Source organism: Zeus faber (genome assembly GCF_960531495.2).
Source record: "Zeus faber genome assembly, chromosome: 2".
Lineage (NCBI taxonomy): Eukaryota > Metazoa > Chordata > Actinopteri > Zeiformes > Zeidae > Zeus > Zeus faber.
This window is the reverse complement of record NC_137189.1, coordinates 16,970,201-16,997,280: the sequence shown is the minus strand read 5'-3', so window position 1 is coordinate 16,997,280 and position 27,080 is coordinate 16,970,201. Positions and strand designations below refer to the sequence as shown.

Here is a 27,080-nt window from a genome sequence, read left to right as displayed (position 1 = left end):
GACTTCAAGTCCTTAATTTCCGATCTCTGTAAATTCTGCCGTCTATTTTGTGTGTGTTAAAAAACACACACATTCATGCAAAAAGAAACACACACACACAAACACACACACACACATTGGCACATTCTCTGGGGAGAACCGCTCTCAATTTTTTTGCAGGATATTTAGCCCCTAGCGATGTAAAAACCTGAAACTCATTTTATATGATTAGTCTCGGGTTGGTAAAACAGGATGCTAATCACACGCTGAATAGCAGGCTGCATGCTCAGCATTTGGCACTGATCAAGACACACTTTCCCACAAGACACTTTTCAGGGCGTGATTTGCTGTTTTATCACTGTGAAAAACTGTGACAAATAATGTACAATTATCACAGGAAGAGGCAATTGTGTCTTGGTGAGAAAAAAACGGAATTGCTTGGTAGAAAGCACGGGCGTTGCTCGGAAGCAAAGACATCACAGGCTTAGCCCAAGCAGGCTCTAGCCGTTATGCACCTCTGGGCAAACTATCGACGGAGGTGGTGGTGGGGGGGACTGACTGACGGATAAAGTGTCCCCATTACGCATGGTGCTTGTTTCGTGCCATAAGGAAACAGAGTAAAATAAAATAACCTACTTATTAGAACGGCGGCTATTCAGAAAACATGCCCACCCCTAACGACGCCACTGGTAGAAAGATTATAAGAGATGAGGTTTAATTGGTGTGAAATATTGCCTCGGCTTTTAGGAGGACAGCAGGTTAATTACATTAAGACAGGTTATTTTTCGGCCAATAGAGACACAAAAACCACACGAAAATGCAAAGGAGTAAAAAGAAAACGGCAACCCATGCATATACCTGGAACCCAAACTGTTAAAGACATCATCCTCCTCTTCCTCCTCTTCCTCCCTGGAAGGATCAGATACCCCAGATATGTTAATATCACTGACTTTGACTTACTTATTCGCAAGCTAATTATATGAAATACGGTTATATATAAAAGATTAAAAATTAAAAAAAAAAAAGATAAAATCAGTTCAAAAATGTATTCTGAGCTTCAACAGTGTCAGAGTGTTTTCAAAGACGAGAACTTGCAAAGTTATTGTGAAGACGCGACCAGGTAATCGATCTGTCCATCCACCATTGTGATGTGATGGGGAGGGAATAAGACAGGTTTCTCTTGTCTCCACTGGAGTTAGCTCTTCGACAGTTTTCTCCATCGCTCTACTCTTTACAAGCCGTGTTCTGCCACTCAGACAAAAGCCCCACGGAAAAACCTGACTGACAGCCCTTTGTCAGTGAGGTGAGAGGAGAGAGAGAGGGAACGACACTCCAAGGGCGGAGAGAGCGTTTGAAGGAAAAGAAATGCAGATCAATGATGGCGTTTGGAGGCTAACATGATTGCCTAGAATACAACCGTGTGTGTGTGTGTGTGTGTGTGTGTGTGTGTGTGTGATATAGTGTTTTGAAACTGGGAACTGAAAGCTCCCAAAACTTTGATTAACCAACTTTGTCTTAAGGTCTCACATCGGTAGACGTGTAACACACCCACATACCTAAACACACCTGCAGACAGATGCACAGGCACATACACACACACACACACACACACACACACACACACACACACACACACTTAGTTAACTTGCATTATGATGATGGATTTGGGGCTTGGGTCGAGCAGACAGCCTCAATGAAAATCAATACCCCCTGCAACGTTATTTCACACATTATTCAGCAAAAACAAAACATTCCAACCACAGAGGGGGGCCAAATATCGCTACAGAGAACAGCCTCAGGGACAGGGATATGGATATTTTTCTTATACTCTGCATAATATTTCAATCTAAATCAGTTTTTAGATTCTTACCATAGGAGAGTTCGCCCTCTTTTTAGATCCTCTTTTCTGGCGCTTGCATGAATTATCAAAGGGTTCAGTTTTGTTCTCTTTCATCTGGACTAGTTTAGATAATGGTTATTATTAATTGACCTACTTAAATTCCAGGTTTTTCTAAATGATATACATATAGGTATAGTAGTATGTATACTATAAAATTACATATTATAAAACATTAATGGTAGGGGACAGTTTCGCCTGGACGACGATCAAGGCTATGATGATGATGATATTGATGGACAAAAGGAAGACCTACAAGGTCATATGACTATTACAACATTGTTTTCAAGGGTTTCCCAGGGTCCACTCACCTGCTGAAGGTAGCGATGGAAGACCTTGGAGGACCTATGACTTTAACAACATTGTAAAGTTTTCCAAATCCCCTCATTACCTGAAGGTAGGGATGGAAGACCTGGAATGTCCTACGACTACAACAAAATTGAAGGGTTTTCTAGGGTCCACCCACAACCTGAATGAGGGGACGGAAGACCTAGGAGGTCCTCTGACTATAAAAACATCGTAGAGTTTTCCAGGATCCACTCAATTCCTGAAGGCAGGGATTGGAGACCTGGAAGGTCCTCTGACTATTACAACATGGAAGGGTATTCTAGGGTCCATTCACTGCCTGAAGGTAGCAATGGAAGACCTAGAAGGTCCTATGCCTATACAAATATTGAAGGGTTTTCTATGGTCCACTCACTTTCTGAAGGTGGGGATGGTTCCCTGCAGGGACCGGCGGTTGGACACCACCGAGCAGTGGCTCTGTCCCGACAGTAGACTGTCTGTCTCGAAGGCGAATGTCCCATCGCGGTCGTCCGGGACGTCAAGGAACTCGCCGTCGCTCCACACGCCCACTGAGCCGTCCATGGTCTGGTATCTTATCTGTATTGAAACGTTGGTCTGCAAACCAGGTAGAGGAGTTGGATCAATGACAGCAAACCGCGTCCAGCCTCTACTATTGATGAACAGTTGGACAAACCGGACAAATAGACAACGCACTGGCACACTGATGATTTTACACTGTTTTTTTGAGCGCACTTGGGCAGCTTCAATGTATTGAGAGTGCAGGAGAGCTACAGGTTTTGATTGCAAGAAAAATGTTTTTAATATAAATATTTTAATTTTTTTAGAATGTGTAATACTTTTCAAATTAATTTATTTTTTTTAAACAAAAATCACATATTATGTAAAAGGTGTTCTATATTTAATTGTAAATATAATGACAATTTCAGATATATGATATATATATATTTTCAAATGATAATGTCCAGTCTGAGGAAAAAGAATGACGCATTGAAGCATTGTTGATGCTAGTGTATTAAAGCACTTTCCTTTTCATCCCATCCAACCTCATCCCACCCTCCATCCATTTCTCCCTCGCTCTCGTACACTTCAGGCTCGGGGCGACAATTCTTGTACTTTCACACCACCTTAAGCAGCAGCGTGACAGGATATTTTGAAGCCGATTCAAAATCGGAGTGCACAGGCCAGTATAAAGTCCCACCTGGGACACACACACACACACACACACACACACACACACACACACACTTACTTTTGAACACTGACCACTAACAATGACCTGCGGAGAGAATACCTTTTACATAAAATGTACATGTTTTTTCCAGCTTTCCCCAATAAGATATAATATGGTGCACTTTTATATAAATACTGACCGCGTAATCGATCATTTCTGTCACCATTGGTTGGAATATGTCTCTAGTTTGACTAATATGGAATATGTCGCTCAGTCTAAGCAGAGCAGGTAACACAGGCAACAAAACAGTTTGTCTGTGTTGTCTGCCGGGGACTGGTGTTGGGGAAGGACAGCTAGAATCCCCCAGACGATGGGGCCTGATCTTTATAACACAGCGGCCAATTTATTCTCCTGACAAAGAGAGATGGAGGCGTAATTTTCACAGGGCATTCTCTTTTTCTCTCCTCCTCTCCCTGTCTTCTATCTCCTTCTTCCCTACACCCTCACAGCCATCCCTGCACACTCTACGGACTAAGACAAGTTACTATAGCAACCATGCCCGTGCGCAGTTAAAAGTACATGTAAAGGCACTGCTCTCAGTTGGAATGGGTCTCACATTTCACAGAGTTAAAGTGAGAGAATACGACAGAGGTGTATGTACAGTATATATCTGTACATACTCTGTGTGTGTGTGTGTGTGTGTGTGTGTGTGTGTGTGTGTGTGTGTGTGTGTGTGTGTGTGTGTGTGTGTGTGTGTGTGTGTGTGTGTGTGTGTGTGTGTGTGTGTGTGCGTGCGTGATGGGGAGGCCGGAGGACCGCGGACTTGTGAGTTTTTCGAGCAATCTCCAAGTATTTAGGCGATTGTGTGTGCTTGCGTGCTTGTATGTGTGTGTGTGTCCATAGCCCCCAGGTCATCTCCCATGCTACCATTTCAGTATCATATCAGCATTTCCAGCTCAACCCCGCACCCTTTTCTACCCCAGGGTACAGTAAGGCCTCTTACAGATGAGCTCACTTTACACATAGAGTACGAGTCTCTCTCTCTCTCTCTCTTCCTCCCTCTCGCCCCCCCCTCTCTCTCTATCTCCCCCTCGCTCTCTCTCTCTCTCCCTCTCTCACTCTCTCTTTCACAGTGGTACAAAATAGGAATGTTTGAGGGTAATCAGCCGATGCAAACCGTCATCTGATACAGTTTAGGGCACTTATTGAGGAGAAAAAGGAGGTGGTGCTGTTTTGTTTATTTGGATTTCCCACTTGAGATTGTCTCAAGCAGACCACCATGTTCGACCCTTCCCATCCTTTCGGCTAAAAGCAGTGCTCCCGCTTACCTTAATGGAGGTGTTGTTGTCATCGATGAGCGTTTCGATCAGCTCCAAGTGGCCATCCTCCGCCACCTTCTGCAGAACCATCCGAAATGTCCCCACCAGTCTGGGCAGGGACAAAAGAAGCAGCAGAGGACAACAGACGTTAACACCAATCAATGGAATCAATAAAAGGAATGTTTCCGTCCACTCATGCAGCTTTGGTTATTATGGTCGTTGTAGGGGGGGTTATGGCGCAGATGGTGATGAGCTGCAGAACGAGAGTCGGCCATTTTTCACAGTTTGCTGCAGTACATGAAAGTACAGGGGGTGGGGGTGGGGGAGTTCGACGTGGAAGAATTTCTAGACGAAGCAGACGAACCACTGAAGCGGTTCAGCCACAAACCAAGGGGATGGGGACAGAAAAGCAAATACACACACACACGCACTCACACATATCCAGTATACTGTATATAACCTTAGGTCCAAACCAATATCCAATGTCAACCTTCATGTTTACCTTGGTTTCTATAAGATGGTTGCTCACATTTTGGCAAGTCAATGCTCTTTTGCCATTCGATCTCAACTGATGTAGTAGACAAACAGAAGCCCAGTGCAAGTTTGTTTAACAGATTTAAGACAAACACAGGCCAAAACAAACAGTACATAACAAAATGCAATGTAAACAGTCCATAAACAATATAGCAGAAACAGCAGGGGAAAAAATTGTCTTTTATATTGGTCCATAAAGTCCACTTTGCTGTGCCAATGAGGCTGAGAATACAGATCGTCCTGGTCTGGCAACTCCTCACAATAAGAACAATGTATCTATTCCCCAAACTTCTCAATACATCGAGTACCTAAAAGGCCATTTCCATCCAGTTGACAGTACTCTAGGTTCTTATATCTGTGACGAAGGAAAAACAACTTTGACTAAATGGACTTCACATCTTCTCTGTTTTCTGGCCTTTGGACTGGATTTAATTTGTTTATTGGCCAAAACAAAGAGCGCTGATTTTACTTTTTCTTGTCTCAAACAACAATCCACAGGCAGCAGCAGAGGCTGGCTGGACAACATCTCAACTCAGCGGAGCCTGAAGCTAGCGTGAAGAAGCAGGACCAAATCAGTTTGCAGATCAATATCTTCACATGTTTTTTTCAACTTTAGTTCTATCTGATAAAAGTGTGTGTGACATTTCAAGCGAGAAAACTCACGATGAAACTGGATTAACTGAAATCTTCTGGATAGTTTTCCATAAAGGTATAGTGTTTGATTTCTAGATGTATGCTTTTTCTTTTGCACATTAACAATAAGAATTAAAGTAGTTAAAACTCTCAACACTTTTATCAGCTGTTAACATGTCTGTCTGGTATCTATGTAGAGACGTTATATGTAATAAAACGTAATAATCCTAATTATCCTCCATGCAACATGCTGAGACCAGCATGTTGCATTATTATTAAAACTTCATTGAAGTTGTACTAATCTCTATATACACAATAGTAGTCTCTTTGTCACATCTACCATCCCCTGAAGTATTATCATTAATGCAGGGGGAATTATTACTATGCAATTCTATATAATGTTATGAGTCAATGTACTGTATGTAAGGCGATGCCGTGGAGATTTGTGTTGGAAACGCTACCAAATAGCGCTACACTGGTTCAGGTACTGCCAAATGACAATTGTGTCAATTACCCTTCATCTACACCAACCGTATGATTTATGCTTATTTCAAGAATCGAGAATCATTTTATTCGTTTCACAGGCGCCATGCACTTAACACACACGCACGCATGCAGGGAGTGGTGACGACCCAAACACACTTATCTAACACACTCTAACACAATATCCCTTTTCATTGCTTTTCTGATGATACATATCTGTCTGCCAATAAAAACGAAAAGGAATGATTTTTGGTGTGCTGCAGTTGTTTTACTACTCTTTTACTATTTTATATTATGTCTATTGTTTTATTTTCTTTTGTCTTTCATCTGTATTTTATTTGTTTCTACATTATTTGCTTTTACATTATTTGTGTACTTGGTATTTTAAGCCTGTTCACCACTTTGGTCAACCACTGTTGTTTTAAATGTGCTATATAAATAAACTTTCACTTGCTGTGACTGTCATTATTGTTGTATAGTCTTCTGCATTAGCGCCACCTACTGGCCTGGAGTGGAGCAGTTTGTTGTATAGTCACGCAAAAATGACGTTTAGAAATAGCCGTCGCTTTTTCAGACGTCAGTGTGCATTTGCATCTGCTTTCTGCAGCAGGGGGCCTTTACGTAGACAGTTCCTGAAAAAAAGTTCCTGGGACTAATGGTTCCTGGGACTAAAGGTTCCTGGGACTAAAAGTTCCGGGTACTTTGGTCGGAAACACGGCGATACACGCACACATGCAGGGAGTGGTAACTGAAGAGATGTAGCCTCTGCATTTCTCCCCCCCTTGCTGTCCTTCCTCCAGGGGTAGCCAGGAGCAGTGGGCAGCCCTCACTTCTTCGGTGCCTGGGGACCAATTCTAGATGATGGATCCATGTTATGGTCAGGGACAGGACAGGAAAGTGTTTGGCATGTTTTTTTAAATCGGGGTCCTTTTCTATGTTGGAGGAGACCTATGTGAGCACGGGGAGAACATGCAAACTCCACACAGAAAGGCCGCTTATTGGGAGATACCCCACCTGAGCACGGTGTCAGTAGTGCCCCAGGCAGGAATCAAACCCAGAACCTTCTTGCTGTGAGGCAGCAGTGCCGTTTGCTTTTCCGTATTTGATCCCGTCTATGAGATAAACTACTTTTTTTGGTGTGGATATTTGACATGACTCCCCCCAAACGCCTTCACAGACTGCATAGATGGGGGTTTTGTCATTCTATACCATTCATCCATACCTTGTGTAGAATACAGTACAATGGGAGAAACCCTGTACTGGTGACATTCAACCAGCTAATTACCAGTGGTGAATAATTTAGAGAGTTTCCCCACCGAACAATGTGTTTCGGGCAAGTCACACATAAAAGAGCGTAAGGGGGTTACCCACCCTGCACCATGGCGACATGGCAGCGTTCCAACAAATGACCCTATAAGAATCATAGTGTATGGACACAAGACATATTATCTTTCTAGATACAAATAATCTTGCACCAACAATCATACATATACATATTCACATATTATATATCACATGTACAGGAACACAAATTAAACCCCAGGGCCCTTATATCAGTTACTGTCCAAAAGACCTCAAGGAGAAATTTCATTGCTTTTATACTCTTCCATAAGATGTGTGTTAAAATACATGTCTGTATAGACTACACCAGTGTATGGTGCTTTTATTTTTGTTTTCCCCAACAAGCCCAACAGATGTGAGGGGGAAACAGAGCTTCATTCTTCAGAAAGGGCTCAAGGATTAGGTACATTTCTGCAGCTTTCTGCATGTTACTGTACTGATAAAAGATCTGCTCCTTCTTCCCCCAGGCGCTGGCAGATGCTGCTCCTGCGAAGGTACGTATTTCACAGGGTCCCAGGAGAACGCTGCACCTCTAAAAAATGGGGGATTGATGATGGGGCTCACAAGGAAAAAAACATGGGAATATTTAACAATTTGATGTTAACACTCATGCTTTCAAAATGTTGTAATTGTTATTTCCAAGTTAAAGCGACGGTGAGGGTTAAAGCGACCGCCTTTTCAAATGGAATGAAAAAATTCGAAATGGTTTCTCACTCTATCGTTAGAATCTTGTGTGCTGACGAGTAATCAGGTTAAAATGTAATGCATGGTCCCTTTACAAGGAGATTTTAGCGGCAGTACAATGAAGGAGCATTTAATTTCCCCCCTCGCCTCTGCCGGCAAGACGCTCCACTCTGTCCTTGCAAATGATAGTGATCGATACATCCACGGGCTACTTTGCAAAGCAAACAGGTTTGTCAGTCCTTTTTAGCCTTGCATACAAGTGGCTGAATAATTGAAGCTGGTCGGGCCGATCATGTTCTGCCTCACTTTTTAGCACTTCAAAAGGCTCCATTCATTATTGATCTGACTTCGGCAAACAATTTACTTTCAACTGCTCCATAATTTAGAGTTCCCTTTGCTTTTAGTGTGTGGTTTTATTTATTTGTTAGGTTTTTTTCCCATTGGGAAATCTTGAATGTGATTTTTTTTTGTTAAATTTGAGGTATAACGGTGACAAATTTCGGGCTCAGGCGAATGTAGGCAAGGGGTAGAACTACGACACGCAAATTTGCTTCCAAGATGATTAAGGATCGGTGGTCTGGTCTCAAATGCATTAAAGCCGGAGATAATTCGGTTGGAGAAGAGTACAAAATGTTAATTTTAACATCAAGCAAGTTTATGAGTTGGGTTTTATTGCCTTGATGGAGTTGTGTAACCTTACACACAAACAAAACACAAAGCATTCAAACATAAAAGGCCTATTCGCAGGATGTGAGAGAAAGGGAAGAATACAGCAATAACGCCAGAACATGTCAAAGTATTTTTTTTACCATGACTTGCGCACAGCTTTATTCCATTTGTACCACAAACAGTCACTGCTTTATTAACTGCGGTTAAGGACAGTGGTTCTAAGCTTAGGATCAACATTTGTCCTTATTAATTGAAAAATTGTTATTTATTTCACTTCATGAGTTGTGCAGATATCCTCAATGCTTTTGTGCAATGTTGAAAACACAAAAGCAGATAAAGTGCAATCAGGTCTGAAAAAATGTAAAAAAAAAAGAACTCAAATTAAAGCCATTTAAACAATAGAGACCTATTATACAATACAATGCAAAAGGCTTTCATGATGATATCAGGATATTAAGAGGTAAATCAATGAATTTGCCATTGCTTTGCTTTAACAAAGTCAAAGACATAGCGGACAACTGAAAATGCACCCGTGTCCCAGTTTTGGGTCGTGAACCACTGGTTCAGATCATTTTGTAGATGCAAAGTGGTACAAACTTGAAAATTTAAAACAGTAAAGATCATGCTGTCTCAACAGACTTGGCTATATGTGGCGTCACTGCCAGTGTTTCTTCCAGCCACTGGATGGCGCGGTGGTGGAAAATGTATTTTGCATCAACTCTGTTTCCATTCCCTTGGTATAATTATTTCTAAATTTAACTCAAAATAACTCTCATAAGCAAATTATTGAAGAGACTTCCTTGAATTATTAAAAACAACGGGTGAGTGGAATAATGTGTTTGGTTGATTTAATCATTTATGATCACACGCATGCAAGCACACACACACACACACACACACACACACACACACAAACACACAAGACACACTGTAACCCTGAAGACTGTGACGTTCATTCCAAATGCTACCACATAAAGAGTGCGAGACAAGAAAATATCCCAACAAAAAAGGGCAGGAATTTCTCCAGAGGGAAACGAGTGAACCAAATTTTGAGACAGCGGGAAAAGATTTGCGTAGCGGCAATACACCAAGCAAGTTTCAGACACACGTTAGATAAGAAACACAGGAGATGAAACAAAAACGCACCACAGATGTAAGTGAAGTGAACAAATAAAAGACAAAGAGTGACCAAGAGAAATGGAGCACGGCATTAAGAGAAAGCGACAGAGTACATGTGGCGGGGGCGGCGGGGGGCGGCGGGGACCGGCGCTTCATTTGAGTGCCTACATGAATTATACACCATCTTATCTCTTTTGTGAGGGCACAGGGGAGCATAAATAAAGAAAAAGAAACACAATGACAGATGGTACTGAAGGGAAGCACCGATAGGGACTAAAAAAGGCAGGTACAGAAAATCTAAGAATTTTGTGACTTGTGTGCAACGCCTAAAAAAAATTGGAGAAAACCAGGATTACATAGACATAGAATCATTTTGTATTCAGGGTTATTTCACAGATTGGGGTTTAATTAGCATTTTGGGGAGGAGGCCACCACTGATGTCCGGGATCACAAATTACTTATTTTCAACCATTAACAGTACAAGTGATTGGCGATTACATCTGGAGTGAATGCGGTGGAACATTTCATCATCGCACCGCCCTCTTCACCAGCTGTTAAAACGCCACAAATCAACTGTGAAACAACAGATGTGGGTCATAAAATTTATATGTTTGTAATGAACAAAACAAGCTGAAACAAATTGCCTTTGGAATTTTGGCTTCAAACTACGACTCTCAATCGATCAAATATTTGCGATTAATTGCATGATTGTCCATAGTTAATCGTGATTAATCGTAAATATATTTTTTATCTGTTCAGTATGTACTTTAAAGGGATCATTTTGAAGTGTTTATTGCTCTTATCAACATAGGAGGGGACAAATGCTATGCTTGCTTTATGCTAATTTTTAGTATTCTCTGCAGAGGCCGCGCCGACAAGCCTCCGGTGTGAAATGGCCAGGGGTCTGTGTGTGCGTGCGTGTGTGCATGTGTGTGTGTGTGGGTGTGTGAGTGCATGTGTGCGTGTGTGTGTGTGTGTGTGTGTGTGCGTGTGTGTGTGTGTGTGTGTGTGTGTGTGTGTGTGTGTGTGTGTGAGAGAGAGAAAGACAGAGAAAGTACGTTGTCTTGTCATGGATATGTCAGTAAGACATGTCTGTGTCGATGCAGCTTGCAAACTAAACAATATAACCAATCATCAGTAATATTTCGTGCCACCCACAAACAGATCAGACAGCGAGGATTTTGTGCCAAGGACCCCGCCTCAAATAAAATCCTAGAATCGCCATCCAATTTAACGTTAATGCTAGCAGTGGTGTTGAAACAAATCTGCGTTTACTCGCTATTAGCGCGTTGATTTTGACAGCCCTACGTTAAACACGTCGAGTTGCCTTCCTGGAGCATGTTGATGAGAATTATAATGATATTATTACAAAGCTATCTGGAGTACTCCATTCTGATTGTTCAATAGCAGCAATCAATGGTCAGTTAATCCTGAATAATGGCCGCTGTCTGTTTTTAATGACCATTGTGACGGGCAACAACTCCTCCGCCTGGATTCCCATCCCTCATTTCACACTGCCTACATGCTAACGCTAACAAGAAGAATGAAGAGGCTAATGTGCATATGAACAAATTCACATTATAAACACTAAATAGGTTAGGCTATTATAATCATTTTTTAAGGGAGAATAATTTGCTACGTTGTTGTGGGCTATTTTTCTGAGCAGTTTCGTTGCAGTCAGCGAGGAGCCACTGCGCTAGGCATACTAGTTATAACACTATGCATGCTGTACAACTTTTCATACAATTTATAAAACCAGGCATACACGTTTAATTAATTTAAAATCGGTATTTCATCTCAATGTTTTATTTTATTTAGTAATTAGGTATGTAATAAGTGGGATAATGTGCAGCCAGCCGGTCATTATTGCAAAATAATCCCCTTCACATTGATACTAGAAGCGTTTGGGGGTCATAATCAAGGGCTGTCTGCACATGATCTCTTACTGACTTCCTAAAAAAAACATTGAAATCCATTCTTCGCAAGGATATCAACTTAAGCCCGTAGCTTGAAGAAAATATTGAATGCATTTAAGGTACAAACAAGTTCTTGTCATCAACTCTGAGGTTTACAAATGATCCTGAAACAACAGTTCTAAAACTGCATCATTGTGCTAAAACGAAATTAGCCTTTGATTTTGCATTTCGCACTTCCATGCAATAAACACAAAAATGTATGCAAACGCCACTGCTATTAAAGATCTTTTTCATTGCCAGTTACTGCAAATGACCCTCGGCTCTGAGTCAAAGGCGGAAAAAAGAAGACCGCCGAACAACGTCTGTCAGTTCAATGGCTGTGCACCGTCACCACCCTGGCCTTGTGTTATGAGTAATGTGACTCCGCTCATCGCACTTCTGATCCCAGCAGGGTGTGACACACTGGCCCCTGCATGTACGGGTGTCAGTCAGCCCCACAGCGATGGAAGAGGCTATCGCTTACACTGGTAATGGTACGGCGTGTGGACATAAGCAGCAGGTGTGAGAACAACACGTTACGATTACTATACACCTTGAATTATTTACCGTCTCCAGTCAGGTAGGGGTGTTTTTGTGTAGATGCATGAATAACTGGTGCTGCATCGCTGGTTATGAACAAGTTAGTGGAAAACCAGGGCCAGTAAGATGCTTTACTCCACAGCCGTTGTATAATTCACACTCTGCTTTTGACTATGATGATACAGAACTGTAAATACAGTTTTTTAATTGCTTAGAGGCGGCAAACTTAACAGCTGCTTTCCCGGATTTCTGTGACATTGATCAATGACAAAAGAGTGATACAAAAAAGTTTGTTTTATATGTTGAACACCATTAACACCGTGAACACCATTAATTAAAAGGTTGATATTTGAATAGACAGGATCTGGGTCAAATATAACTTGCATATAATTCAGTGTGTTTGTTGTACTGTTTAATGTTAGATTTCAACACATCAGGTCAATGTAACATAAGGCCAGTCAAGATGTATTGTTTACTAATATTTTTTAATACTGAATACTTAAGTATTCCCCCCAGATAGTTCCAACCCATTTGAAATTCATTGTACTGTATTGTTCTGCAATGAGGTAAACTTCACCCACCTGGCAAGTACAGCACAGAAAATGAAATTGATCTATGTAGGACCATAAATTATAAAACGTGGACCAAGGGCGGTCTTTGTGGCCTCTTTTCCACCTTGCTTTACTCAATCATGCTGTGGCATAAGCTTAGTTTGAACATTGGGTGGGACACATTAAGCAGGGGGTCTGGGAGTCCTCCCCCAGGAAACACTTAATTTCCTGAATTCTGATGAATTTTTCTGCACCAATTTGTGCCTTTTCTGCATCAATTTATGGTGGAAGGTCTTTATTTATGTAGAGGAAAACAAAAATTCAGGCACCAGGTGGTAATTCAAATTATAATGGAATATAATATATTCTGTATTTTGTTCAAATTTTTTCTCTTCTGGAAAGTTTGTGGATCCACTTTTCTCATTTAATATTATCCCACATCTTGGCCATAACCGATGAAAACATTGATCAAATCCATTAGAGAATGAGAACTGCCTTCATGTGCATTGCATGAGTTTGCAATTTTCACCCCTGTCTCCCTCTCCCTCTGCATTCTTCCTGTGGGTGCTTGACCTTCTCCGTGAGTGCTCGACCTTCTCGTGGTTGCTAGGGCATGGAAGAACCCATGGGATCAGCACCTATGTGTCCAATGTCCCACTGACAGTGAATAGGTTATATGGAGTGCAAAGTATTTTTGGAGTGTTAGAAAGTCTTTTTCTTAGCGGAAGCCTTAAACTAGGAAGACTAGCTGATCATTTCAAATCAGTATTTGTTGTATTTTATGTATTTTTTTATTTAATAAGTAGCTGTGTAATAAGTAGGGTAATGTGCAGGCCGGTTGGTCACAATATTGTTTAAATCCACTCACTTTACAATGCAATTAATTGCTTTAATATGCAAACAGTAATATACTGTTCCTAATATACTCACACTCTCTCACATACAGAGCATTGGTTGTGACGTTGATGACTGCGTGGGTAGTGTACGTGTCCGTAACATGGACAAAGCAGCCAGTCAATAAGCACAGCTGGCTCCCAACAGTCTGACAGATTTATTACGCATAAACCAGGCAGACATGCTTTCCTGACTCACAAAATTATTCAGACGCATTGTTCCAGGGCTGGGGACGAGAGTCGAGTCAGTCGGTTCAGGTTTACTTAAATAACCCTTGATCACAGTCACGCTCCCGGAAGCAGCTGCTTTCAAACATAATCCAGTGCTCACAAACTGAGATAGAATTTGAAAATAATCAAGAGTAATGCAGACAAGAGGGAGAAAATGGGAATAGTTTGTACAAATAATATTGATGTCCTTCGAGATCTGCCAAGAGAACCTCGCAAATGCGTTCCCATGAATATACAGTATGTCGAGTGGTTGATAGAAAACTGCTCAAGAACCCTTCAGTAATGATTATGGGCGCCATCAATTCTGTGGCCGTAATAACACCAGGCAGCCTCTAGTAACTACAACAGTTTTCTCCATGAATATACACCCTTGAGTCGGCGCCTGGAAACAAGCCAGCAGCCTCCCTGCTGTTAAGTCTGCTTTGGCCCGTTGGGACAGATGTGTCAGGGACAAAGCAAGTGGCATGCAAACAAGGCATTAGGACAATTCAGCCTGTTTGATTTTGAAATTAATCTTTTTTGCCCACAGAAATCTTATCAAGCAATTCTAATCTATTATACACAGACATATACACACACCGACACACAAACAGAGACAAAGGTGACCCATGTGACTGATAGTCCCACTCCCACTGAGTTGTTCATTGTCTAATGGCTTGGGGACTAGAACATTACAGATGTGTTTATTATCGGGGGGTCTAATACCTAATAAAAAAAAGTAATTCATAGCTTGCCCTGTGATTTGGCCGTGCAAATTGCAGATTAAATTGTGTCAATTTAGAGAAGAGCTCTCTAGGGCCGAGGGCTTTCACACGAAAATGCCTTTAGTTAGATGACACAAACCATACGTCAGTTTGGAAAGTATAATGTGAAGCTCGATACGAATTGGTTCTCAAAACATGCCATGTCATCATCTCAGCTCACCTGTTGCTGAAGACTTTGCTGTAGTTGTACACTTGGATCTCCAGCGTCTCGTTGCCGTCCAGCTTGCTGGCGATCGGCCACCGGAACATCTGAGAGGGACGTAAATAAAGACCTTGGAATACAGACTCATACGGTCTGCACACTGTTAAACTTTCCATTATGCTACAGGTGGAAGAAAAGTGAACCCCCCGGGGGCCCATTAACAGAATTGTATGGATTTTAATGCATATAAAATGGCCTGCCATGGAAGGTTCTCCTTTCTGACATTGAATACTGTAGCACTTTAATTGTTTCAGTATATTGAGAGCAATTTAGTTTCACAGGTGACTTCTTATTTGGCTTTGACAGGAAAAAAAAATGCTTCATTGCCTACAAGCATTTTCATTGGTGTTCTCTACTAGTGGTGTGATGCAACGTAGTTGATCTGTGAGCAGTTTTCCATCTGTTTAGATGCATCACTACACCTCACATTCATCTTGGCTTTTGAGTGACAGGATCAGTAGGAACGGTATGGACATCACAGCATGAAACTGAGCTCTTTGAAATGGACCCTCTCCAATTTTTGTTTTGTTCAAGTCATATTCCATTTTTATTTCAAAGTATCCTCCTCTGTTGTCAGCCAATCGGGGTTCACTTTGTTATGATGCCACACTTATAATTATTATTATTATCTTATTATTATAAGTGATAAGATATGAATCACTTGTATATACATTTATTTGGGCAAGTGTCGGCTTGGAAAGGCAGTCAGTATGGGACTCGAACAGGTATAATTGTAGAAAATATGACTCTTTTTCTTATTTTGGCTAGTTGAAATTGAGTTTCTATGATGAAAAAACTCAAATCAGTCCAGTGGATATTTGAGGTAATGCAAGTGTACAGGCAAAGGAAAAAAATAATAATAATTTGAACTTCAAAGAAGAAAGATGCAGCCCTTTACATGTAAGCAGCCCTGGATATACTATACTACTTCAATGACTTAGGAGTGCTGTACATATGAATACATATGAAGTACATATGAATTTTGTCGCCTGTAGCCTAAACATAGCCTCAATAAATTAATTGGCCAAGGCACAAAGCAACTGCAGTTTTAAATCTATATGTTTGTAACTTCCCATCGTATAAATCCTCTCTTAAACCCCCCGCCCCCCCAAAAAAAACTCAACAACGGCCAGGGAAAAAAAATCCATAAAGATGGAACGGTTGGGTGGGGGAGGGGCCGGGGTAATTCAAAGCTCATTTAACCTCCGCTGCCGCTGCGCTCTGATTCAGGATGGCGCAACGGGCCTGTTGCGGTGAGACAGGCGATCCATCAGGCCGGTCCTATTACGGAGACCCAGGGTTTCCCACCTGCTACTGTAATTCATACCGCCGTATTCCACCACCCTCAAGGGGACCGCCAAGCGCATGTGTGCGGTGTGTGTGCAAGATTAAAACTATATTCTATTCTATTCTATATCTATTTCTTACCTCAACTGCAAAATGAATATTCCTTATAATTTTGATTCATTTTCTCAGAGATCTGTTTTAGCAGTAGTGCATAAGTAGCTGATTTGTTTTATCAACATGTCATTTCCATATTTTTTATTCAGGTAGGTGAACTTCCTTTTGTTATTAGTGCATATAGTTGTCATTTCATTTTTTTTTTTCGCTCCACAGTCAAGTCTCAATTGAAGAACATTTTGCTTCAAAACACATTCTCTTTTTCTTTTCATATTCCTTTTCTTATCATTGCATTTAGTTATTGCAATGTCATATTCAGAACTCATCACAAATGTATGATGCATATCGATGGGAACAGTTCTGTGCAATGGCAACAGCTGTTCTCCCTGCTTTGTCAGCTTGTTCAGGTCTGGTATTATTTTTGAAGTAGAAATCCTTGGTATGGCAAATGTTAATCATTTAGCCTGGATCTGTGTTTGACTTGTTGATGTTCATGGCTGAGAGGTTTGTGTGCAGATGTAGGTGGATCCCAACAGGACCAACCTACTTAAGGCCAATTGTCTTGGCCTAGCTCAAAGAGGCGTAGAACTTAGGCAGAGTGGATGTTTCAAACTTGTCTCTGACAATAGAGATGGAGCAACGTAGATACATTATATTTTCTAATGTTTTGACGCAGCAATCACCACTGGAAACAGCTTAAGACACGCTGTAATGCGTACTGGTACCAGCATGGAGTGTCTGCCTCTCAGCAGCCCCCCCCCCCCCTCACACACACACACACACACACACACACACACACACACACCTTCTTCCAATGTCTCTATACATTATTTAATGACTGTCTGCCTCACTGGCTGCTCGCTCCTACTCACTGATACTGCATACTTCTGTACTACACTTACACTTACCTCACCAACTGCCTTATACTTATCTCACCAACTAATTACCTGTACCTGTTCTAGCATCATTATACCCATCATTATCTTATAGCCACAACATTACACTTGTACTTATCTGCACTATAATTTTTTTCCTACTGCACCTACTGTACATGTTCATTCTGTATATACTATATATACCTGGCATATTCATATCCACTGTTCATACTGTTTATACTATTAAAACTGTTCATACTGTTCCTCCTGTTGATATTGTTCCTACTGTTTAAACTGTTCTTTACTATACTGCAATAATTTGTATAACCTCGCTGTTATCTACAGTATGTACTTATTCTATTCATCACTTTGCACTTGATTGCTTTTTGCACTCTGGTTAGATACTGAACTGCATTTCATTGTCTCAGTACTTCTACTCTGTGCAATGACAATAAAGTTGAATCTAATCTAATCTAATCAAATTCTGATATAGTAATATCAATCTAATAAAATAATATAATAATTAGTTAAAGCTCTGAACGGCATGTGGAGATGCAGCGCAGGGTTCAGGCTGAACAGTGATTGAGAGAAGGATTTCGATTTATTTAGTTTCCTTATTTTCTTACTTATATAGAATTGAAAAACGTAAACAATAACTCAGAGTATTTTCCTGTGGTGTTTTTCCTGTGTTTTTATTATAGATGTATTCAGTTTCGTTAGTTTCTTACTTGTATCAAACAAAACGTTTTAACACAACTCAGGGACTGTCCAGCTCCGCCTTGCATGAGGACAGTGGATTGCGTCATGCAGAGGGAACGATCTCCGGTCCACTGCTCATCCCTGTTCCTGTGTCTCCAAATAAAACTAATAAAAACAGTGTGTTTTTATTTAAGATGTATTTATTTTCCTCCGTTTCCTAATTGAACAGAACAAAAAAAGCCCTGTCACACAGGTCTCCACGTTGCATTCTGTTGCTATGGGACTTAATTTGGTAAAAACTGGATATTTTTTGTGTAGAAACTCTTTACTTGCAAATAATAGATCCTGCACTTCTGTAACGGATGAATTTCTCAGACACTCTCTCAGGCTTAGCAGAGCCATCTACTGTATACCTGGCACTCCACTCTTAAATTGTTTCGTGGGCCGGACCTGGGCCGGGTGCTGTAGTTTGCCCATGCCTGTTATAGAGCCACTCAGTATTACGTTTTTTCTTCCCAAAACCAATTCAGTTTCAATCTCCTCGGATGGCCCGAGAAAGACAGAAGCCATCGTCGTCGATAACGTTCCACTGCTGAGCTCACACACAGATAACCTGTTGCTGCTGAGTCTCGGAAAGCAACAGCAACGGTAGATGACCATAACTTCATCTTTATCACGCCGGAGCTCAACATACACGCACACACACGCCCTTCTGATGATGTTTAATTTGTTTGGCAATTTAAGAACAGTGGGGCGCTACATTAGCTTCTCAGTCTTATTAGGAGAACCGCTCACCAGTTTATTGAGGTACTTTGTTTGTAACGATTTATCAAGTATTTAGACACATGCATATACAGATGAAGCTTATGTCCTTGGCTCATTGTAATGAACCATTCCACATCCATAAAGGGCCCTATAAATTTGCGTGGGATGTGTGTGTGTGTGTATTTGTTATCTCGCAGCACCAGTCCTGGTTCTCTGGCAAGAATGTACTGTATCTGTGAAGGAGCACAGCAAGGTACAGGGTTTCAAGCAAACACAGGCCTGGGATTAGGCTACACCACTGCGCAAAATCCCCCCCCAAAACAAAAGGAAAGCTACAGTGTAATTTACTTCTGGAAATTAAAAGTCAGAGGATGCAGATGAGTTTTTTTTACATGAGGTTACAAAAGTTTCAGAAAAAAATCCGCAACCCCCCGCCCGCTCTCCTCCCCACCCACTCTCCTCCCCACCCATCTGTTCATTATAATTCCACAAGTCTAAACAAGCAGCTGTGTTCTCAAAAACCCAGTACTACCTTTTAAACTCATCTTCAGCTCTGTTAATCTCTTCGTTGCAGAGAATTTTAAGACTTTAATTCTGCCTCCAACAAGTAGGCTTTGAACTTACATTCACTGTTTAGGAGTGAATGAGTGACCCAGTTGCCAAGGAAGCCATTTTCATTTTTATCAGAATAAATAATGGGCTCAGATAGAAAGGAATGGCCACTAGCTTGTTGTATAATTCAGTATTACTTTTCCCCACAACCCCTTTTACAGCACGGTTGCTGTGTTTACCTAGTCAGGCAATTCAGTTACTGGGCGTCAGTTCAATTCTTACTAGAGTTTACCACCCGCAGACTGACGGGCTGGTCAAGCGCTTTAACAAAACGTTGAAAACCGGAAGGTCGTAGTTCGTAGTTCAGCCCGTAGCATTAGCCACAGCAGTAATTGAGAGGGATGAGTTGGGGCCGGAGGTTCAAAGCCAGATGATCGCACCGTGGCCCTTTTATGTGACCATCTCTCTCCCGGCCGTATAGCCCGCCCAAATCCAAATGTAAAATAGTGCAGGCGGAATTAGAGGCAATGCTGGATATGGGGGTAATAGTGGAATCTACGAGCAAATGGTCCAGTCCCATTGTGCTGATGGGTAAGCCCAACGAGTCTGTGAGGCTCTGCGTAGATTACCGGAAGGTGAACGCAGTGTCAAAATTGGATGCCTACCCGGTGCCCCCGCGTCTACAAGCTTCTGGACCGGTAAGGTACAGCTAGTTTTTTTACCAAGCTGGATTTAACCAAGGGCTACTGGCAGATTCCCTTGTCCCAGCAGTCCAAGGAAAAATCAGCTTTTCTCCACTCCACAAGGGCATTACCAGTTTTGCGTGCTTCCATTCGGGTTGTTTGGTGCCCACGCAACCTTCCAACATCTCATGGACCATGTCCTGCGTCCATTTGTTGCTGTGTGGGAGCGGGCGTGTGGCGCTCACCACCAACCCAAAGAAGTGTGCAGTTGGGCGACGGAGGTACTGTATCTGGGGTACCGCTTGGGTGGTGGTCTGCTCCGACCCCAGGTGGATAACACAGCTGCAGTTGCAAGCACACTAATACCCAAGACTAAGAAGGAGGTAAAGCAGTTTTTGGGGCTGGCCGGTTACTATGGGAGGTTTGTGCCGGATTTTTCGGCACTGACCAGCCCACTGACTGACCTAACTCGAAAGGGTGGTCAAGATGGACAGAGGGCTTGGAGCCATCCTGTCTCAGGAGGTGGAGGGTGTGGACCATCCGGCACTGTACCTCAGCAGCAAGCTTGCAGAGCGGGTGACAAGGTACAACACCATAGAGAAGGAGTGTTTGGCAATAAAGTGGGCCATCACCACCTTGCGCTTTTACCTCCTGGGTCGGGCCTTCAGCCTCTGTTTGGACCACACCCCACTAAAATGGCTCCACCGTATGAAGGACACCAATGCACGGATCACCCAGTTTTACCTGGCCCTCCAAACCTTCAACTTCTGGGTGGTCCACAGGCCAGGCACCCATATAGCTGTGGCTGATTTCCTTTCCCTCTCCAGGGTGGGGGGCGTCAGCTATCGGCCGGACAGCACCCCAGCCTAAGCACAATGGTGGAGGTGTGTGGCGGACCAAGGGGCTGTGGTCAAGCCGCTGCTACAGACAGGCGGTGCAAGAAGTCATCCCGGAGCCACTCAGCTGCTGGGGATCAGGCCAATCAAGGGAGGAGCTCCCCTGATGCGTCCGATCTCAGACCGAAGTAATATAACTGCTGTAGGGGATAGTGCCTGCGTGGCCGAGATGCGTGGCGGCCGGGCCCGTGTGACTGAAGCTGTGGACTTTTCCCTAGTTTGCCAGCAAGTATTTTAGTTACCCCTTTTTGGCTCATGTGCCGCAGTTTTTTTTTTTTTTATTCTGACATAAAGAGAATGTGGAGGTACAGATGGAGCAGGGGGACACAATAAGCTTGTGGCAGGGGCTGCGGATGATAAAAAACTACAAGAGCAGCTCTTCTCCAGCCACAAGTGTGGACGCCTCCCTAGCTATCGAACTGAACTCCTTTTATGCGCGGTTTGAGTCTGGCAACTGCACCGCTAGCTCGCCGGCTAATTGGAGTGACACCACTGGGGATGAGCGCGCACTCTCGTGTCCATGCATGACGTCAGGAAGGCTCTGATGCAGGTGAACACCAGGAAAGCTGTGGGCCCAGATGGCATATCTGGGCGAGTACTGAAGACCTGTGCTAAAGAGCTTGCTCCGGTGTTCGCTACAATATTCAACATCTCCCTGGCTGAATCAGTGGTCCCGTCCTGCTTCAAGAGGTCCACCGTCGTTCCTGTCCCGAAGATCACCTCTCCTGCCTGCCTGAATGACTACCATCCGGTGGCCCTCACCTCGGTGGTCATGAAGTGTTTCGAGAGGCTGATTAAGGATTATATCTGCGTCTCCCTCCCCTGCACCTTGGACCCGTTGCAGTTTGCGTACCGGCAGAACAGATCCACGGATGCCGCGGTCTCCCAGGTACTGCACACCACGCTCATGCACCTGGATGGCCAGAAGGGGGCCTACGTGAGAATGCTGTTCATCGATTACAGTTCAGCTTTCAATACCATAGTCCCCACCAGACTGGCTGTCAAGCTGAAGAAGCTTGGACTGAATACTCCGCTGTGTGCCTGGATCCTGGACTTCCTCACAGCCCGGCCCCAGGTGGTTAGGGTGGGGAAGCAAATGTCCAGCTCCCTCACCCTGAATACAGGATCCCCCCAGGGCTGCGTCCTCAGTCCCCTACTGTACTCCCTGGAAACACATGACTGTGTGGCCAGGTCCAGCTCCAACACCATCATCAAGTTTGCTGACGACACCGTCGTGGTGGGCCTGATCACCGACTGCGATGAGAAGGCCTACTGCGAGGAGATGGCTGACCTGTCACTCTGGTCCCCGGACAACAGCCTCCACCTGAACGTCAGCAAAACTAAGGAGCTGATTGTGGACTTTAGGTGAGGATTACAACCGAGGATGCATACGTCCTTGGTGATTAATGGTTGATTAATGATTAACTTCTGTTGACAGGGTGAGCAGCTTCAAGTACCTGGGAGTCCACTTCACCGAGGATTTAACATGGACTTTACAAACAGACACTCTGGGGAGAAAGGCGAGGCAGCGTCTTTACCACTTCAGGCAGCTGAGGAAATTCCAAGTCTCGGTGAGGATCCTCAAGTCCTTCTACTGTGGAGCGGTGGAGAGCATCCTGACAGGCAACATCACTGCCTGGTTTGGGAACTGTACTGCTCAGGACAGGCGGGCCCTGCCGAGGGTGGTGCGTTCAGCTGAACGTACCACTGGAACTACTCTCCCCTCCCTGCAGGACTCATGACCCACAGGATCATGAAGGATCCTCACCACCCCAACAACGAACTGTTCCAGCTGCTGCGGTCGGGCAAGCGCCTTTGCAGTCACACAGCGAGAACAGAGACACTGAGACAGAGTTTTTTCCCGCAAGCCATAAGAACTGTCAATGCTGACCTCCCCAGGGGTCCTCACCGAGCCACACACATAGGCTCCACTACCTTCTGTACTGTATCGCATACTGTGTCACTGTGCTGGGTTGTTCAGTGTTACCGTATTGCTGCGCCGTACTGTTGTATACTGTACTGTATTATCCCACAAACACTACCTCACTTTATTCACATGCCACTCTAATGCACATGCGTATCTGTATTTACATAATAGCCTATCCCATATACATAAGTCTATCCCATATACATAAGCCTATTCCCTTTATCTCTTCCATTTTATTTTATTTTATTTTATTTTATTCTATATATTTTTATTTTATTCTATAACTATTCGACCTACTGTATTACATTTGAGGAATCAGTTAGTTGGTCTAGTAGAAAGAAATTTGTTGTGTGTTCAGTCTAGGACATACAGTATGTGTGTAATCATATATTACATTTCACTGCATATATGTATCAAAGTATGTACAGTGGGGCAAAAAAGTATTTAGTCAGCCACCAATTGTGCAAGTTCTCCCACTTAAAAAAGAAGAGAGAGGCCTGTAATTTTCATCATAGGTACACTTCGACTATGACAGACAGAATGGGGGGAAAGAATCCAGGAAATCACATTGTAGGATTTTTAATGAATTAATTGGTAAATTCATCTGTAAAATAAGTATTCGGTCACCTACAAACAAGCAAGATTTCTGGCTTTCACAGACCTGTAACTTTTTCTTTAAGAGGCTCCTCTGTCCTCCACTCGTTACCTGTATTAATGGCACCTGTTTGAACTCGTTATCAGTATAAAAGACACCTGTTCACAACCTCAAACAGTCACACTCCAAACTCCACTATGACCAAGACCAAAGAGCTGTCAAAGGACACCAGAAACAAAATTGTAGACCTGCACCAGGCTGGGAAGACTGAATCTGCAATAGGTAAGCAGCTTGTTGTGAAGAAATCAACTGTGGGAGCAATTATTAGAAAATGGAAGACATACAAGACCACTGATAATCTCCCTCGATCTGGGGCTCCACACAAGATCTCACCCCCTGGGGTCAAAATGATCACAAGAACGGTGAGCAAACATCCCAGAAGCACACGGGGGGACCTAGTGAATGACCTGCAGAGAGCTGGGACCAAAGTAACAAAGGCTACCATCAGTAACACACTACGCCGCCAGGGACTCAAATCCTGCAGTGCCAGACGTGTCCCCCTGCTTAAGCCAGTACATGTCAAGGCCCGTCTGAAGTTTGCTAGAGAGCATTTGGATGATCCAGAAGAGGATTGGGAGAATGTCATATGGTCAGATGAAACCAGAATAGAACTTTTTGGTAAAAACTCAACTTGTCGTGTTTGGAGGAGAAAGAAAGCTGAGTTGCATCCAAAGAACACCATACCTACTGTGAAGCATGGGTGTGGAAACATCATGCTTTGGGGCTGTTTTTCTGCAAAGGGACCAGGACGACTGATCTGTGTAAAGGATAGAATGAATGGGCCATGTATCGTGAGATTTTGAGTGAAAACCTCCTTCCATCAGCAAGGGCATTGAAGATGAAACGTGGCTGGGTCTTTCAGCATGACAATGATCCCAAACACACCACCCGGGCAACGAAGGAGTGGCTTCGTAAGAAGCATTTCAAGGTCCTGGAGTGGCCTAGCCAGTCTCCAGTTCTCAACCCCATAGAAAATCTTTGGAGGGAGTTGAAAGTCCGTGTTGCCCAGCGACAGCCCCAAAACATCCCTGCTCTAGAGGAGATCTGCATGGAGGAATGGGCCAAAATACCAGCAACAGTGTGTGAAAACCTTGTGAAGACTTACAGAAAACATTTGACCTCTGTCATTGCAAACAAACGGTATATAACAAAGTATTGAGATGAACTTTTGTTATTGACCAAATACTTATTTTCCACCATAATTTGCAAATAAATTCTTTAAAAATCAGACAATGTGATTTTCTGGATTTTTTTTTCTCATTTTGTCTCTCATAGTTGAGGTATACCTCTGATGAAAATAACAGGCCTCTCTCATCTTTTTAAGTGGGAGAACTTGCACAATTGGTGGCTGACTAAAGTCTTTTTTGCCCCACTGTATATGTATGTGACGAATAAACCTCTTGAATCTTGAATCTTGAATCTTGAATAAGTCAACTGCAGTGACATTGAAGGTGTTCAAGGGCTATTATATTCATTATGTCTTTTGATCTCTTTTTTGCTTTTTATTTCAATGCTTTTATTTCTTTGCTCTTTGTTATATCTTTCATGCCTCATGTGAAGCACTTTGAATCATCCTTGAGTATGAAATTCGCTGTACAAATAAACTTGCCTTGCCTTGCCTTAGTCTTTCTGCTGATCTGGCTACCATTCCCCACTTGACCTCCCCGTTGTCACAGAAACAGAACATGTCAGCCTAAACGAAGGAAAGAATAAGAGGAAGTCCTTAAGGGCACACCGGCCTATCAGAGGGGCTATCCGGCAAGGGAGGATGCAGGTCGTATGGAACGGGGAGGTCATGCACAGTTGACTGTTGCCATTGGATAAGAAAAAAATAAAACATCTGTGTGATGAATTATGAAGAACCTGCACAGTCTCTCTGACACACTGACCTGCCAGGGGGAATCATGTTGCATCTACTGTGCATTTAACAACCACGAATATATACAGTACATGCAAGTTCTGTCATCGGAAGTTTACAACCGCACCGTGACTCACGATCCGTCGATTATATCAAGTGTCCTGCGGCTCAGTTGTACAGAACACACGAAGGATAAAAGAGATGAGATGAATAAAGAAGATGCTGAGATAGACGACTGTGACTGTGACTGTGGGGATTCTGGGTAACAACCCAGTAAGCTGCATCTCATTACAGCTCATCTCAGCGGCAGCAAAGTCAAGACCAGATACATGTGTGATGTGAGGGATTCTCTTACTGGTAAAAGCCATCACTTTTTGCCATTGTGTGTGTGTGTGTGTGTGTGTGTGTGTGTGTGTGTGTGTGTGTGTGTGAGTGTGTGTGTGTGTGTGTGTGTGTGTGTGTGTGTGTGTGTGTGTATGTGTGTATGTGTCTGTCGGTGTGTGTGTGTGTGTGTGAGTGTGTGTGTGTGTGTGTGTGTGTGTGTGTATGTGTGTGTGTGTCTGTCGGTGTGTGTGTGTGTGAGTGTGTGTGTGTGTGTGTGTGTGTGTGTGTGTGTGTGTGCGTGCGTGCGTGTGTGCGAGTGTGTGTGCGTGCGTGCATGCATGTGTGTATTTGTGTGTGTGTTACTCCATTATACCTTCAGTATATAAGGCAAAGTCCACCTCTGCAATAGTGAATTATTTAATGGTTAACGACCTACACATCCATCATCTGGAGCTTTTTTGTCTGAATAATGTATGTGTATATGTGTGTGTGTGTGTGTGTGTGTGTGTGTGTGTGTGTGTGTGTGTGTGTGTTAATGTGTCTGTCGGTGTGTGTGTGTGTGTGTGTGTGTGTGTGTGTGTGTGTGTGTGTGTGTGTGCTTGTCTTTGTGTTTCTTTTACTTCTCACTCTCAAAGTGCTGTAACACTGTTACAGTACTATGTGACGCCCTCGCACCTCGCACCTTGCATCCTCATGTTATCATGCCTGACGGGCAGAACACGTGTTATATGTACGTATATATAATTTATGTTATATTTATTAAATGATTGATTGATTGGGAGAAATCAGCTTGTCTTTTTAGGATGTACTGTATGTCAGTTTTTTGTCTTTCTCACTCCTTCACCATAATGCGTTCACACAACACATCAGCTCAGCTCCTGTAGGTTCATCACGCTACATCGCAGGGTGCTCAGAACTCTGCAGCGTCAGCAAATCGGAACCACTGTCATCTTATGTACTGGTCGATAAACGGATTCTCCTTATCAACAAGTGTGAGAGAGGGAAGAAATGTACAGACGGAGAAAGAGAGTGAATGAGTTCCTCAAAAGGCATTTGCCCCTCTGCACCAGGCACTGCCCATCTTTTGATAGTGTGTGTGTGTTTGTGTGTGTGTGTGTGTGTGTGTGTGTGTGTGTGTGTGTGTGTGTGTGTGTGTGATTGTCTGGCGATTTTG

The 27,080-nt window shown here is 43.0% G+C and overlaps 1 protein-coding gene across 2 annotated transcripts in view; it reads right to left on the bottom strand.

The window, feature by feature from the left end:
* The window catches only part of otofa (otoferlin a), a gene marked incomplete at both ends in the record, with an annotated part of 92,837 nt that overhangs the window by 48,555 nt on the left and 17,202 nt on the right, over window positions 1-27,080 (bottom strand). For both annotated transcript variants that reach the window (XM_079996979.1, XM_079996978.1), the window contains 3 exons: window positions 2,577-2,776; window positions 4,682-4,781; window positions 15,230-15,318. In XM_079996979.1, the coding sequence (XP_079853105.1) occupies window positions 2,577-2,776; window positions 4,682-4,781; window positions 15,230-15,318 (389 nt within the window). The remainder of the gene's footprint in view (window positions 1-2,576; window positions 2,777-4,681; window positions 4,782-15,229; window positions 15,319-27,080) is intronic.